Here is a 15,367-nt window from a genome sequence, read left to right on the forward strand (position 1 = left end):
TTTATGTAATATTTATATGAATTCATATTGCATGAAATTTAGAAATCATAGGCCTTATTCCTTAAACCAGCACAATAGATATAATGCAGATTTTGATACTAGCGGATTGAATTGACACTTGATTTCACAGAAGTCTTGCCTTCAGGACTGCACTACAAAAAATAGCAATACTAGGCCTGAAAAATTTCAAAGATTTTAAAATCTCTTTTCCAAAAAGGAAATATATCACTTTTTGTTGTTTACCAATTATCAAGTTTATAAATTTTTATTGTAATAAATAATTCAGAAAACTTAGATATACACATTTAAATATGAATGTATTGATCCTCCCAGAATCACTCTCTGAAAAGGTACCCTAGAAGTAGCTTCATTTACATCCTTGGAGAATTTCAATGCCTATATATTTAATATAAATAGGAAAGAAAAAATAAATAAGAAAAATATTTGTACAATACTCTGTAAGTTGCTTGCATTTAAAAATACATTTTTCTCTGTAGTATGTATAAGTCTACTTTAATTTTAATCATTAAAATTATTTCATTAAACCAATATAGTATAATTTACATATTTAGAGTTCAAAGATGTACATATTTCTAATTTTAACTTTATTCCCAGTACTTTAATGAATATGGTACTAATAGGTATTTTACATTTGCACACATGCCCTAGAAGTGGAATTCTTACATTAAAGAAATGCAGACCTAAAATACTGATACATGTTGCCAAATCCCATGAAAAAATATTGTTTTATTCTATAGTTCCTTAGGGAATGAAATGTCACTTTTCTCAAATCCTTGCCAACACAAACTATCATTTTTATCTTTGAAAATATGATAGGCACATAGATATACATATATATAATTTCACATTTACATTTGAGTATTAAATTTTATGTCTAAAAATGAGGTTTTAGAGGTATTTTGCTGGTTTTACAAAAGTAAAAAAATGAAATACAGGATAGGTGAAAAGTCATGATTAAAATCTATGTTTTCCTTAAAAGAATATCTGTATGCAATATTCTTTTCTGATTTAACAATGGCTTCTGGATGCATAGTATATGCTGTAGTACAGAAAACAAAATAAAATAAAACTTTTTTTCTGTTGATATCTATAAACAAAGCCATTGGATGCTTTCCAAGATGAATGTCCTTTACAAAATTGTACTCCACTAGGAATAAATTTGTAGTAAGTACTCATTACATTTTAATAATTAAACCACTCAGTTGGAAAACTTGTTGACAAGCTGTATAACCTTAACCAAGTAACTTCACCTCTCTGGCCATAAATTTTCTCAACTGTTAATGAGGGTATTGAATATAAGACTCTAAAATCCCTTCAGCAGAAAAATTCTATCATCTATTTTTTCCTATTGTCCTAATAAATCTTACCATAATATTTTTAAAACACTTAACAAACATGTAGGGATACTAGTTAATAACAAGAATACACAGTCATGTGACTTATAGTACTATCACTCAAGTTCCCACAATCTCTACTTAGATTATTTAACTTCTTATTTGCTTTTACCAAGTTTACACAATTTAAATTTGCAATAACAAAATAATTCCTGTAAAATTAATAATGAACAAAGATTTACCAGTTTAACATCTTCTACAGCAATGAAAATGAATAAACTATGACTGTATGCATCACATATAAGAAAAATAATGTTTAGCAAATATGAAATTCTCAGATGACTAAATTAAGTATGGTATATTTTATAAAGCTAAAAACTTAAACAATATAAATATCATGTGTAATAAGGTTATAAAAATATCCAGGGTATTTTAGTCATAAAATGCTGGACAATTGCTACCTATTTATGTGAAACAAAGGGAATAAAATACATGAGAAGCAGAGATGTATATAACACTATTAATGATAATTTTATTCTTCAGTTAAAATTTTGGTTTATGGAGTCCTATTTTATTGTTATACTTTAAAATATAAGGCTATGTTTATAGTCTTTTGGAGTTATAAACAATTTTCTTTTAAAAAGAAAGTAATTGGAATCCAACCACGCTAAGAACACATAAAGATACCATTTCCACTACATACTTACTTGATTTGATGTAATTCTGCTAAGATACACGTAAGTTCTATGTGAAATTTATAAATATTTATTTAAAGACATTAAAAAGGAAAGAATAACTATGATTTATATTTTTCAAGAACATATTATTATAGAGATGCCAATTATACCCAATAGGTTGTAAAGATTAAGTCAAATTCTATTATAAAACCAGTCTTTTACATAAACAAAAGACAAGCTCATTCTAACATTTATATGTTAGAATGGAAGAAGAAAGGGGGCATATAATAGTCAAGAACATCCTTTAAAAAAAAAAAACAGAACGGCACATACCCTACTAGATAAATTATAACATAGTATTATTCAATTATATTAATATATAAATACATAAATTATATTATTATTCAATTATAATACTATTATGTTTGCATTTATTCTGTATATATAGTGTTACATACTGCTGTGGTTTGAATGTTCATCCTCTCCCAAAGTCATGTTGACATTGAATTGCTATTTTAACTATTAAGAGATGGAACCTTTAAGAGGTGATTAGCCACAAGGGCTCTGCTCTCATGAATGGATTAGTGCCTTTAGAATGGGCGTGGATTCATTACAGCAGGAGTGGATTCCTTATAAAAGGACAAGTTTGGTCCACTTTTGCTCACTTGCCCTCTCCTGCCCTTCCACCTTCTGCCATGGGATGGCACAGCAAGATGGCCCTCATTAGATGCCAGCCCCTCAACCTTGGACTTACTAGACCCAAGAACTATGAGAAATAAGTTTTTATTGTTTATAAACTACACACTCTGTGGTATGCTGTAATAGCAGCACAAAACAGATCAAGATACATACATATACACACATATAACCAAACAGAATTATGCAATCCCTAATCTATGAACAACACATTTTATTAATTACATAGACAAATGTAATATAATACAAAGTGCAAAAATTAACATAAGCCTATAAGTATGTAACAAAGCTGTATTTGTAACAGAGTAGTCATGGCAGAGCAGTTAGGAAATAAGAAGCCATTTCCTCCCCCCAAAAATGTAGGGGAAATTATTGACTATACATGTGGAAGTAAAGGAAATTAAATCTCTGCTTCATAAAATACCCAGATACCACTCTGAAATGGACTTTTATCAGACAAAGACTCTAAAACAGCTATTACAAGCAAGTTCCATGAAGTAAAGGCAGACATTCTTGAAACAAATGGAAAGACAGTTCTCCGGAAAAAAAAAAAAAATAGAAGCTAGGAAAAAAGAACTGAATATTTTGAACTGAAAATAAAATAACCCAGAAACAAAAGAAATCAAAAACCCATACTGAGTGGGCTTAATAGGAGAATGGAGTGAACAAAGGAAAGAATCAGTAAATTTAAAGAAAAATCAATGGAAATTATCTAATCTTAGGAACAATCATCAAAGATTAAAAAGAAAAAATGGGCCAGTCACAGTGGCGCACACCTATAATCTTAGCATTCTGGCAGACTGAAGCAGGAGGATTGCTTGAGCTCAGGAGTTAGAGACCAGCCCCAGCAAGAGTGAGATCCTGTCTCTACTGTTAATAAAAATAGAAAAATTAGCTGGGCATGATGATGAGTGCCTATAGTCCCAGCTAGTGGGGAGGCTGAGGCAGGAGGACCACTTGAGCCCAGGAGTTTGAAGTTGCAGTGAGTTATGATGATACCACGGCTCTTATCCTGGGGCAACAGAGCAAGACTCTGTCTCAAAAATAAATTAATTAATTAATTACATTAAAAAGAAAAAGAAAAAAATAAACAGAACCACTAAGACTGAGACAATTTTAACATTCATATCATTAGATTCCCTGAAGAAGAAGACGAGGAAAAGATTAGTGCACAAATCAATAGTGAAAGAAATAATGACTGAAAATTTCTCAAATCTGGTGAAAAGCATACATTTTCAAAATCAAAAATGTTAGCAAAACCCAAACAGGATAGACTCAAAAAGAACCACAGAGAGACACATCTTAATCAAACTATAGAACACCAAAAATAAAGAAAAATACCTTGAAAATAACCAGCGACAAAAGACAGTGCCTAAACAATTCAAAAAACTGCAAGATTCTCATCAGAAACCATGGAGGCCAAAAGACAGTTGAACAAAATTTAAAAGTACTAAAATAAAATAAGGACTGTCAGGCCAGAATCCTATATTGAGTAAAAATATTTTTTCAGGAATGAATGTAAGATAAATATATTCTCCTGTGAAAGAAGAGTGAGAAAGTTGCCAGTAGATCTGCTCTTAAAGAAATGTAAAGGAAGATCTTCAGTGAGAAGAGAAATGATAACAGAGAAAAATGTGGAATTTCAAAATAAAGAACAACAAAAATCATGCATTTCTGGATAAATGTGATACACTAGTTTTCTCCTTTTAAATGCTTTAAGATATATTAAAGTGCTAAAAGCAAAATTTATAGCATTTCCTAAAGGGGTTTCAATGTACGTAGATTTAGTATACATGACAACTATGATATTATACAGGGAAGAGAAAAGAGAATTATATGGTTGTGAGGTTTCTACATTTTACTGGAAGTGGTAAAATATTAACTTTTAAGTAGATTTTGAAAAGTTACATATGCATATTGTAATCCCAGAGTGACCAAAATTTACAACACAATACAGTTTTTAAAAATTCAATACATAAAATGAAATACTAAAACAAAAAAATTAAATAATCAAAGGGCAGGAAAGAGAACCGAGAGAAATGAACAGAAGAAGAGGGGGCAGAAAACAGATCATAAAATGGTAGGCCAAGAAAAATGGATCTCTGTTGATTTTGTTTGTTTGTTTTGATTTTCCTGTTCTAAGCCAGTTTGCACTCACATCTGCAAATAAAACTCAATCATTTTCAATTTCTGGGACCTGGCCAAAACAGTTCAGAGGCACTCAATCAGCATGAGGTAATGAGAGCACTTTAGTTGAGCTGGGTTAAGTTTGTATTTTAATTCTCCAAAGTTCCCCAAATGTTGTATCAAAAAGTGAGTTACAGTATACGTGACTCAAGTCTCATTTTTTTCTGGTAAGTTACTCTGAGTAAAGTTACTCTCTGTATCATAGCCTATACTGAAACCCCACATTTATGTACCATTACAAATCTCAAAGTGTGTATTATATAATGTAATTAGCAATAATAGATTTATAAGATTTTTCTGTTACTCTTTTACCACGATTGATGACATTACAGGTTAAGAGAGGATATGGGTCAGACTGCCTGGAAATATATGTAATTATGTGAACTCAGGCAAATACTTAAATTCTTAAAGCCTCAGTTCTTTCATCTCTAAAATGAGGAAAAGACTAGTTCCTATTTCATTTCCTGTTAAAAGGACAAAATCAGATAATACATTTAAAATGATGAGTACAATGACAGGGACATAGTGAGTTTTCAGTAAATGTTATTTATAAATTTTATGAAAAAGGAACTCAGGAGCAATGAGTCTAAGGCACATGCCAGAAACAAATGGAACTGAGTTTCTAACTCAAATTTTCTTAGCTTTAATCATACTCATTCTATTCATTTCTGCTAGCTCCTCCTACTGAATCACTATTTATTCTCTGACAATTTTCAGACACTGAACAACCTTGTAGTTAGAGCACTAACTGCAAAGCTGTTCCAAAGGGGCTAAGACTCTCAGCTCCACACCTATCAGTTGTGCACCATTGGGTAAATTACTTCAAATCACACTGCCTCAGTTGCCTTGTCTACAAAATGTAGATCATGTCAGCTGTTTTTTTGTGGGAACTGAATACGCGCGCGCACACACACACACACACACACACACACACACACACAGACACACAAACACTTTGCTGCTTGTGTGTGTGTGTGTGTATAGTACCTGGCATTTAATAAGGATAAAAAGAATGGCAACTGCCAGTGTTTGCAACTATTTCACCTATTCATTAAAAGTAGACATTTCACCTCATGCTTTCCATGACAATCTCTTTACTCTTAGTACTGGTGAGGGCAAAGCATTTTATCACGAAATATATATTGATCTGCATCAAAAATCTTCACTAATAATTGAATAATTAATCCTACATAGAGACATCAAATAAATAGTCTGGAAATATTTATTTTTACTTCTTAACCTTAAGGAAATCAGAGGGTAATCTTAAAATCACGTCCTGGATCTGTGTCACATTAGGCCTTAAAATGAATATTCTATTTTCCTGAGTTTCAGCATTAAAATTTTGCCTCAGTGCTATTTTACAATTCTGTCAGTTTTCAGTCATCTTCAAACTCTCGTGTCCTGAAATCATATTACGTCAATTCTCTAAAATTAGCTAGTACATTTTTCTAAAAATTTCTAATTTTAACAGTAAGGAGTGTTTAGGATCAAAAGGAATGTTGCTTTTCTTGAGAATTCAGAAAAGCAATAGGTAAGTTTAAACAAATAAATGTTCTCCTAGTTTCACATACATATATACACATGTGTGCACACACATACACACACACAAGCAGGAAATATTTGTTTCATAATGAATTAAATTATAGTCAATTTTTTTTTCTGCAAGAAACAGCCCCTTTGAGAGCTCTTAGTGGTGAAGCTGATAAAGAGGAAAAACTAAAGTTATATCTCACAACAGAGCCTGGATATGTTAAAGTCTAGAATGAATTACTTGCTCCTGGAGGCTATTTCTTACAGGTGGAGTGAGAGCTTCTCAAAAGCTTCACAAGAAACATTCCAGAAGTGGTGAACTTGGGCAAGTTCATATACTGGGACTCCAGGGGAAAACATAGAGAAACACTGAAAGAAAAGCCTTAAGCTGCAAAATCACCTGCAAGGGCAACAATCCTGTTTTTTTCATTGCAGATGGAAAAGCAAAGCAAGCTCTTTTTTTCCAGTTTATTACAGCATTCACTTGGAGAAAGCAAGGAAATAACAGGGGCTTAGAGAGTTCGAGCACAGGTCTTATTAAAATAAGATTTAGGTGGAAGAAAAAGTCTTCAACTTGAAAAATACAATGATAACCTAAAAAAAAAAAAACCAAAAACTGTGAGTATCCATTTTCCTTGGAGAAAGAGAAAGATACACTCATAAATGGTGGATGGTGGCTTGCCAACAGTTTAGGGGAAAAAATAAACACTAAAAACCTGGGCTTCAATTTCATCAAATACTGATGAGAGTAATATGTCTCATTTTTGCTATAACTCCCAAAGACACAAAAATTACTTTTACATGTTCTGTGACAATAATTAGAGAAATCCAAAACATCTAAATGAGGAGGGATAGGTTAGTCAATGAATGGCAAACCACATCTTAATGTAAGTTAAGCAATGGAGAATATATGGGGGGAACCACAGGTCTACAGTAGGGACTTTTATTTTTTCTGCACAAGTTTTTTGACACTTCCAGTATTGTAGAGTATCTTAAACACATACAGCCTTTTTTTTTTCAAAAATACGTGGACAGTTGTCTATCTTTTCACATTGCCCTGACTAGATAAAATATTCTTCTCTTTCTACAACTCTATCACTAATATTATGAGCTATTACTTTATTCTGAAACTTGGCATATGCAATCTACAAAACCTGCACATAATATTTCTAGTAGCTTTATTAATAACTTACAAATAAGAGGAAGTGACCAAAATTTCCTTCAAAAAGTGAATGGATTAAAAAACTGTGATGCATCCACACAGTTGATATTATTAAGTGATAAAAAGAATCTGAATATCTTCTTTGATGAGGTCAGAGCTCTTGCCTATTATTTTTTTTTCTTATTGTGTAAGAGTCATATATTTTGTATTCAAGTCCTATATCAGATATGAGGTTTGAAAATATTTTTTTCTCAGTCTGGTTTGTCCTTCAGTGTTTTAATAGTGTCTTTGCAGGTTAGAATATTTTAATTTTATAAAGTCCAATTTTTCATTTATTTTCTCTCATGAATCATGCTTTTGGTGCTGTGTCATTAAACTTTTAATGCTTACACAGATTTTCTCCCATGTTTTCTTTTTGATGTTTTATAGTTTTTTATTTTACATTTAGGTCTACAATCTATTTTGAGTTATTTTTTATAAAATGTGTAAAGTCTATGTTTAGATTCATTTATCTGCACACAGAGGTCCAATTGTTCCAGCACCACTTGTGGAAATGACTCCTTTCTCCATTGAATTGCCTTTGCTCATTTGTCAAGCACCAGTTAACTATATTTGTGTGGGTTCTTGGCTTTATAGTAGGCCCTGAAATCAGGTGAATACTTTATCTTTGTTCTTCCTCATCAGTGTTGTGTTGGCTAGTCTGTGTCTTTTTACCTTTCCATATAAATTTTAGAATCATGTTATAACAACGAAGGCAAGTCCTGGAGCTGATCCGTCAAAGAGCTACTACACAGCTCAAAACACAACCACAATTCTTTGAGAGCAAGGTCTGCATTGGCCCTCTAGCACCAGCAAGCCACATCAGGAACAGGGGCCACGATTCTCACAACCACTGGCAAGCTGTGGAGTGAGGGATGTATTGCTGTACTATTGCTGCATAAACACCTTATCTACCTTCTGAAAGTCTTTTTAGACCCAATACTCACAAGTAATTTCTCCCATAGCTACTGTTCCCATTCAGTCCTCTACTTGGAAAATATTTCCTTGTATGTCTCTCTCCCCCTCAAAAATAATCAATTAATCCATGACTTTATCATATCTTGTTTATATTTATATTGCAAGTTCCTAACATGCTATACATTATGATTTAGTCAATAAGTAAATATTTATTAAATGAATTGATAAGGGAACCAAATGACATGATTTTCTCATTTTGTTTTATTGTACTACTACTCTCTGTGAAGAAAATGTCTTTCAATAATTCTTAACAAATTACCTGCTTTAAAGCTTTTATTATATAAATACTTATTAATAATAATTGCTGTAGGAAGAAGGTACTTTTAGAATTTGGTTCAGTAAGAAGAGGGTAGTGACAAAAATGTACAGAATTTACAAACTGGCAGAAGTTCTGAAATGACATTTTCTTGCATCTCAGTTTTGCCTGGTGAAAGTCCGTACGAAATGTTAAGTGCAAAAATGAGGTAAATCACATTATTAGATATAAAATAATAGGAATATATAATGAAATGCATCTATACTCATACAGTATTAGTCATTAAAGTTGTATTTGTAAAAGGCTTTTGGAAGGGGTAAGAAAAACAGGTAGATGTGAGTATTTGTGCATATTTTAACTGTGGCTAAGTTATTCAAGTAAGCATGAAAAAGAAGAAAAAAATTTTTCATTGGTTATTGGCAGACAAAACCAAATTACATTATAGACAGGTGGCCTCAAGATCAGAATAGGCTAAACACAGAGTAGGAACAGGATTTTTCTGGATCAAGTGTCCTTTGACCATGCTACTGGTAACAGAATGAAATAAGTATCAGGCCAATTAATTAAATAGAAATTTTTGGCTGATAATATGTAAAATAGCAATCTCATTTTTTAATCAAAAGTTTGGACAGGACTTTGGGAAGAAATTGTGAGAAGCAAAGGATGCAATCACTAGAGGATGACCATACCTTGTAAATAAAAAATTGTTCTGTACTTGTTTTGAGAAATTCTTGAGTGTAGTAAGGATGTATTGTTTACAGTATACAGAAAACAAACAGTCTTGTGGGTCCTTGTTAGCCCAATTATTCTTCCTGTCTATATTATTAAATGGGAGGGAACATGGCCTAAAAAAAAAAAAAAGAAAGAGAAATTAGTCTGCCCTTGGCCTGTGTGAATTGTCACAGTTGTTGTCCCTGCTTCTTGCTTTTACCAAGGAGGGTCAAATCCCCTTCACAAGAAGCCTGTAAGTACAGAATAGGATGTCAACAAACTATTATTCTCAGTTTTAGTTTAAATAACACAAAAAGAAATCTTTCATGAGCTTAGAATAATTGGAGAGAAGTATATTCCAAGCAACTTGGGTTTCTAAAGCTCTCTTGTAGGAAATCAATAGCAATATCAGGCAGTATCATAGTAGGAGAAATTTCTAAAGCATTTATAGAATTTTATATCTTTCAATAGAGAGCTTTGATTTTAAGTCGCTTTCCCATTGATGCAATGTATTGATTTTTATTCCCATTGTTCATGAGGTCATCTTATTTTTATAAGGACACCACTACAATATGTCCATCAATTCAGGGAGGAAAAAGATGAATATACAAATTATGTCCCAGAAAACTTTTCACTCTGTAAAAACATAAAATAATATAATCTATGTTTTCAGACTTTATGTCCACTCTATATATTTGTGACTCATAAAGCATTGTGCAGTCTGGAAATCATTACTTTTATCATTACTCCAGGATTAATAGCAAGCAAGACACACTAGTATAAGAAGAGAGTCTCAAAATTAAGGGCAAAAGCTCTGCCTTTGTCTTCACCAGTGGCCATAATTGAAGCAATATGCAATTTCAATGCAAAAAAAGCTTTTTTTATTTAAGGTTTATATTGCTAAGATAGTTCTGACACCCTTATTTATGTATAAAGGATTTGCAAGCATCTGGCATAAGCCACCCTTATATTTATATTATAAACCCAAAACCACAGAATACATTTCTTTGGATTTAATTATTCTTAAACTATTGTTTCCAAGAACTAAGAAATGTTGACTAAGCTCTGCCTAGTGCCCACTTCACATTACCCTCCTGTTCTATTCTATTTTCTCATGACCAATCGGAGACTATAACAAGTTTTCTACTAACTGCCAGACAGGAAGGACAGTCTCACATTTTAGTTGACCATCCTGTTCTCTGGTAGCCTTCCACTAGGACCTACAGCGTTGTGCTGACATTGGTTATCTCTTGAAAGAGGTGTAGTGTGAAGACAAAGAAGGCAACATACAATGGCCATAGCTTTATAACCTAGTCTTGGCATTTAAAAATTTTTATTGTACCTACAGGTACAGCTGAGTTGTATTTTTCCATATCAACTTATTCTTATTTTTACTTTAATGTAGTGATTAAATGAGTTCTATTTCAAAGGAGTAAACAACATTTTATGGGATTGTCTGATAGATAGAGTTTTTGAAAATAATATTTTATATGTGGTTATAAAGACATTTTTTAGATATTCTCATTAATGTGAAACATGAATTTAATGAAAGTAAAAGTATATTTTAAAGAGTTTTTATTTTAAACTATGCAATGTTTTCAAGTAATAGAAAAATATAAAGAGGAAAAAATTTCTTCGTAAGTGTCTCAACTAGGAATAATGATAATTTTATATGATAAATTTTCTTGACATATTTCTCCTATTTGTTTATAAGACACAAAGTTGGAAACACATTGAATACATATTTTTGTAAGTGGCTATTTTCACTTAACAAGATATTGAATTAATATTTTATAAAATAGTTTCTAAATCTTATTTGAATGACTAATATTAAATTTATATGGATACAGCATAGTTTTTGTAGCTATCATCTATTTCTAGGCACTTAGTTTATTCTCAAGTTTCTACTTTAAAAATAACGCTGCAATAAGTTTTGCTTATATAAACTTTACCCAACTTCTCTGATTATTTTGGTAATACTTTAGACATAATTTTGTCCCCCAAAATCCATGTCAAAAAAGAAACTAAAACTTCTGATACTTTGATTTTGTACTACGCCTAAGAAGCATGAAAAAGTAGTTTTGTTTTTTTTTTAAGCCACCCTGTCCGTCGTATTTATAGCTGCCCAAGGAAACTAAAACAGGTACATTTCTAGAACTGGAATCACTGCATCAAAGCTTAAAATTTTTGAAACTCTGGATTCGCACTGACATATTCCTTTCCAGTAAGAGAATGAAAGTTCCTGTTTTATTATAGTTTCACCAAAAAAGCTATTAATGTGTTTAAAAAAAAATGAAAGGAAGGAAGGGGAGGGAGGGAAGGAAGAAGAGAGGAAGGGAAAAAGGCAAAGGCATTACTTTAAAAAGAATTTCTAACTATGAGTATAGACAAACAGCTATTAGGCAAGTATTCAACCTTTCATTTCATATTTATTTATTTTATTTTTTTTAGAAACAATTTTATAAATAGATACTTATAAAAGAAGAAACACATGTACAGAGCACCCAAATTACTAGCCAGGTGAACCCCAGTCCTTCTCTTCTGCACTGGGAAAGCAGAACAGAGAACGGGAAAAAGTATTCCATCTTGTGCTTAACTCTTGCCACCTAAGCGCTCAGCTTTTCAAGTAGAGTTTCTATTCCTTTGCTCATGTTTTTGTTTTTTTCCAATGTGGGAATCAGGCTTTTTAGTCCAGCTTTCACTTTGTTTGAAACTTGGTCAGAACTCTGGAGAAGGCTAGAAAGAATAATGGCACCTCGATTTACACTAGCCCAGGACTTCAGATTCTTCATACCAACATGCTCTACAAGTGTTTTTGCAAAACAACCTTCTCTTCCATTTTCCTTCATCTTTTTATCTTGCTCTATTAACCACTTCAGAACTAGATGTCCTGCGGGATGTTCTGCAATGTGAAGCTCTCCATCCTTGCCACCAGGATGCAGTTCTGCTGCTGCCAAGCTGGCGATGGCACTCATGGCAGGCTGAACGGCTCCGGTTGCAGATCCCAGAATGTCAGCAACCAACACACACGCGGACTTATTTAGCACCACCTCCTGGGCATGCCCTTGCAGGTAGCTCAGCAAAGCTGGAGAAATGGATTCTAAGAGCTCACGTCTGCGGATCTCTGTATCTTTCTTACTGTGTGCATTTCCATCTCCTTTTTGCAGAACTTCAATGATTTCTCGTACTGTATGTGCAGGATCTCTGGGGCTTAGTAGATACAACAGGACCTTCTTTCCATATTTATCATTGACTATGTTAGGCAAGGAACTGATAATTTCTGATATGATTATCTGCTTCACGAGCTTAGTATCATCAATGCAATCAAATGCCGCCAGTAAAACCAAGTGGGAGTATTGGCCATTAGCTATTTTTTCAACATAAGTCTTCATTGTTTTCACGATCACTTTCCTGTCCTTGGGCGTGCCATGCCACAGGCAGTGCATGGCCACTCTGGCGCCATCGTGTGTGTGTGCCAGGTACACCACCGCTTCCCGGATGGCTTCAATCATTTCTGATCTGAGTTTGGGGGGTGCATAGGTAAAAAAGTCCAAGAATACTTTGTGCACCAATGAGTGCTTAATCACAGCTTCCTTTTGGGCCATTGGAGTTAGAATCTGTTTCATTTCATCCATAATAAGCTCCAATTTTTCTGGCTGCACCTCTAACACTTTGTCCAGAGTTGGGTGATCTGCTGTCTTGTACAGCTGAAATGTGTTCCCGTAGAGCTCCTCTGTCAGCAGGTTCCTCTGCTCTAAAATGGCTTTGTCATTGTATGCATACTCCACGATGGCTGAGGCTTCTGAATGCCGCAGCAACTTCCTCACGTGGCCTTTAAAACTTCCGATTATCTCCGCAATCTGTGGTTTACTCCCATACATGAGGAATTTCTTAACAATATTTCTGGAATATTTGGCTTTACTTAATTCGACCAAATCATCTCGCAATTCTTCAAAAGCCTGTTTTTTCTGTTCTTCGTTACCGTACTGAATGTAACACTGGATCACACGAGTTGAATCATGTGCAAATGCAATGGTTTTAATTTTCCCTTGAATCAACTTCTGCAAGTCACTCATTAACTTTACTCTTTTCTCTTTGTCACAGTCTTTTCTTCTTAAAATCTCCCAAATCTGTTTTGCTCGAACAACGACATCATAGTTGGTTTTATCACTCAGCTGCCTGCTCTGCTTCAGTTCCTTCTTCTTCTTTTTGAAGTCATCCCACTTGGGTTTCTTGGCTGCTGATTCAGCACTTTTACCATCTGGCTGGAATTTTCTCTTCTTGTTGAATTTATTTGCCTGCTGGAATTTGTTCTTCGGTGCTTTGTCTCCCTGTTGCTTATTCTTGAACTGCTTCACACCCTTTTTCCCAGGTTTTGTGGTACTTTTCTCAAAGTTCTTAGATGTAATTTTAGATCCACCCTCCTTAGCAACTTTTCTTGGGAATGGCTTTGAAGAACCAGAAGCATTGTTTTTATGAAATCTGTTTTTTTCTTGTGATGCCTTTGCACTCTTTTCTGTGAATTTTTTTTTCCCTTTGACTTCCATTGCAGCAACTCGCACACGTGGGGCCCAAGCCAGGTCGGGGAGCAGATCCTCATTTCATATTTATAACATAGCCCACAGGAATTTCTTTTCTAATGATGAAGAAATGAAATAACTACTGGTTACTCATATATAGAATATAGCACAAGAAGTTATATAGATTTCGCTTCCTAATAATTGAAAACTGCAGAATTTATAAAGAACCTTTGAAAATAATAAATATTATATGACCCTTTGATAGAAATCTTAGCAAGCAAACAAGTATATTTACCTATTTAAGGATAACCAATGGTAAGTAAACTTATGTAAAAAGAATGCAATATTTTATACTATACTGAATTGTGAATAGTTCTTTACCAACATTATGAGAATTTGAGAAAGTTTCACACTTACATTTTTGTGCAAAACTCTATGAGATCATAGGATGCAGCAAAGTAGAAAGAGGAAAATAGCCAAGAGTAGAACCTCAGTAGTAGAAGATATTTTTGAAAATATATACAAACTTTAAATTTTTGCAATATAGTGAAGATTGCTATTTCTCATTTTCCTAATACGTCTCTCAAATATCATTGTTTTTACAAATTCAAACTAAGCTTGTTAGTTGTTATGCTGGCAATGTAATACAAACCCTAATTTTACAAAATCAATAATAGAGTAGACATATTTAGATGAGTCTTTGAATTTCAAGAAATTTGCTTGGGGAAGGATCTCTTTACAGTCAAAAAATGTAAACAATGTTAACATGTATAATATGTAGAAGTGAGTTTGTGTAACACAATATTAGATCTAGATGAACTAGGAGATGCTGTAATACAATACAATAGTCCTGAGGCATGTTAATTATATGATGTTGTGTTCTTCATAGAGGCAATAAAGCAATTAATTTTGATTTTTAAGGTGACAACTATACCCAAGAGTAAGAATCCTATATTATTTTTATCATTTTCTAAAGCTGAAGTGAGATTTCCAAAAACAAATATTCATTTACATTGTCATCGTTTTATGTAATTGCATTTAGTTTTAATTCTGCATACCCTGAAGCTAATAGGATGGAATTGCCTCTGCAGTTTTTTCTTGTCTGCAGCTCAAAATATCTTGATACTAGAACTATACATTACATATTGTTTATAGCTATATAGAAAATTTATGTCTTTTATCACCAACTAGCAAAATTTTACTTAAAATATTTTTACATGGTACATGTTGAATGAAGTGCCTCTTCTGAACTAATG

The 15,367-nt window shown here is 33.0% G+C and overlaps 1 protein-coding gene across 1 annotated transcript; it reads right to left on the minus strand.

Annotated features, from left to right (window-relative positions):
- Window positions 1-12,029: 12,029 nt before the first annotated feature.
- Window positions 12,030-14,181, minus strand: LOC123649621 (pumilio homolog 3-like). The gene has a single exon (XM_045567772.1). The coding sequence runs from the start codon at window positions 14,136-14,138 to the stop codon at window positions 12,198-12,200; it is 1,941 nt and encodes a 646-aa protein (XP_045423728.1). The 5' UTR covers window positions 14,139-14,181; the 3' UTR covers window positions 12,030-12,197.
- Between the last annotated feature and the right edge of the window lie 1,186 nt (window positions 14,182-15,367).

Source organism: Lemur catta, chromosome 14 (assembly GCF_020740605.2).
Source record: "Lemur catta isolate mLemCat1 chromosome 14, mLemCat1.pri, whole genome shotgun sequence".
In the NCBI taxonomy this organism is placed as follows: Eukaryota; Metazoa; Chordata; class Mammalia; order Primates; family Lemuridae; genus Lemur; species Lemur catta.

Excerpts from the sequence above, each read along its gene's own strand:
- LOC123649621 (XM_045567772.1), bottom strand. The coding sequence starts at position 14,138 with ATGGAAGTCAAAGGGAAAAAAAAATTCACAGAAAAGAGTGCAAAGGCA.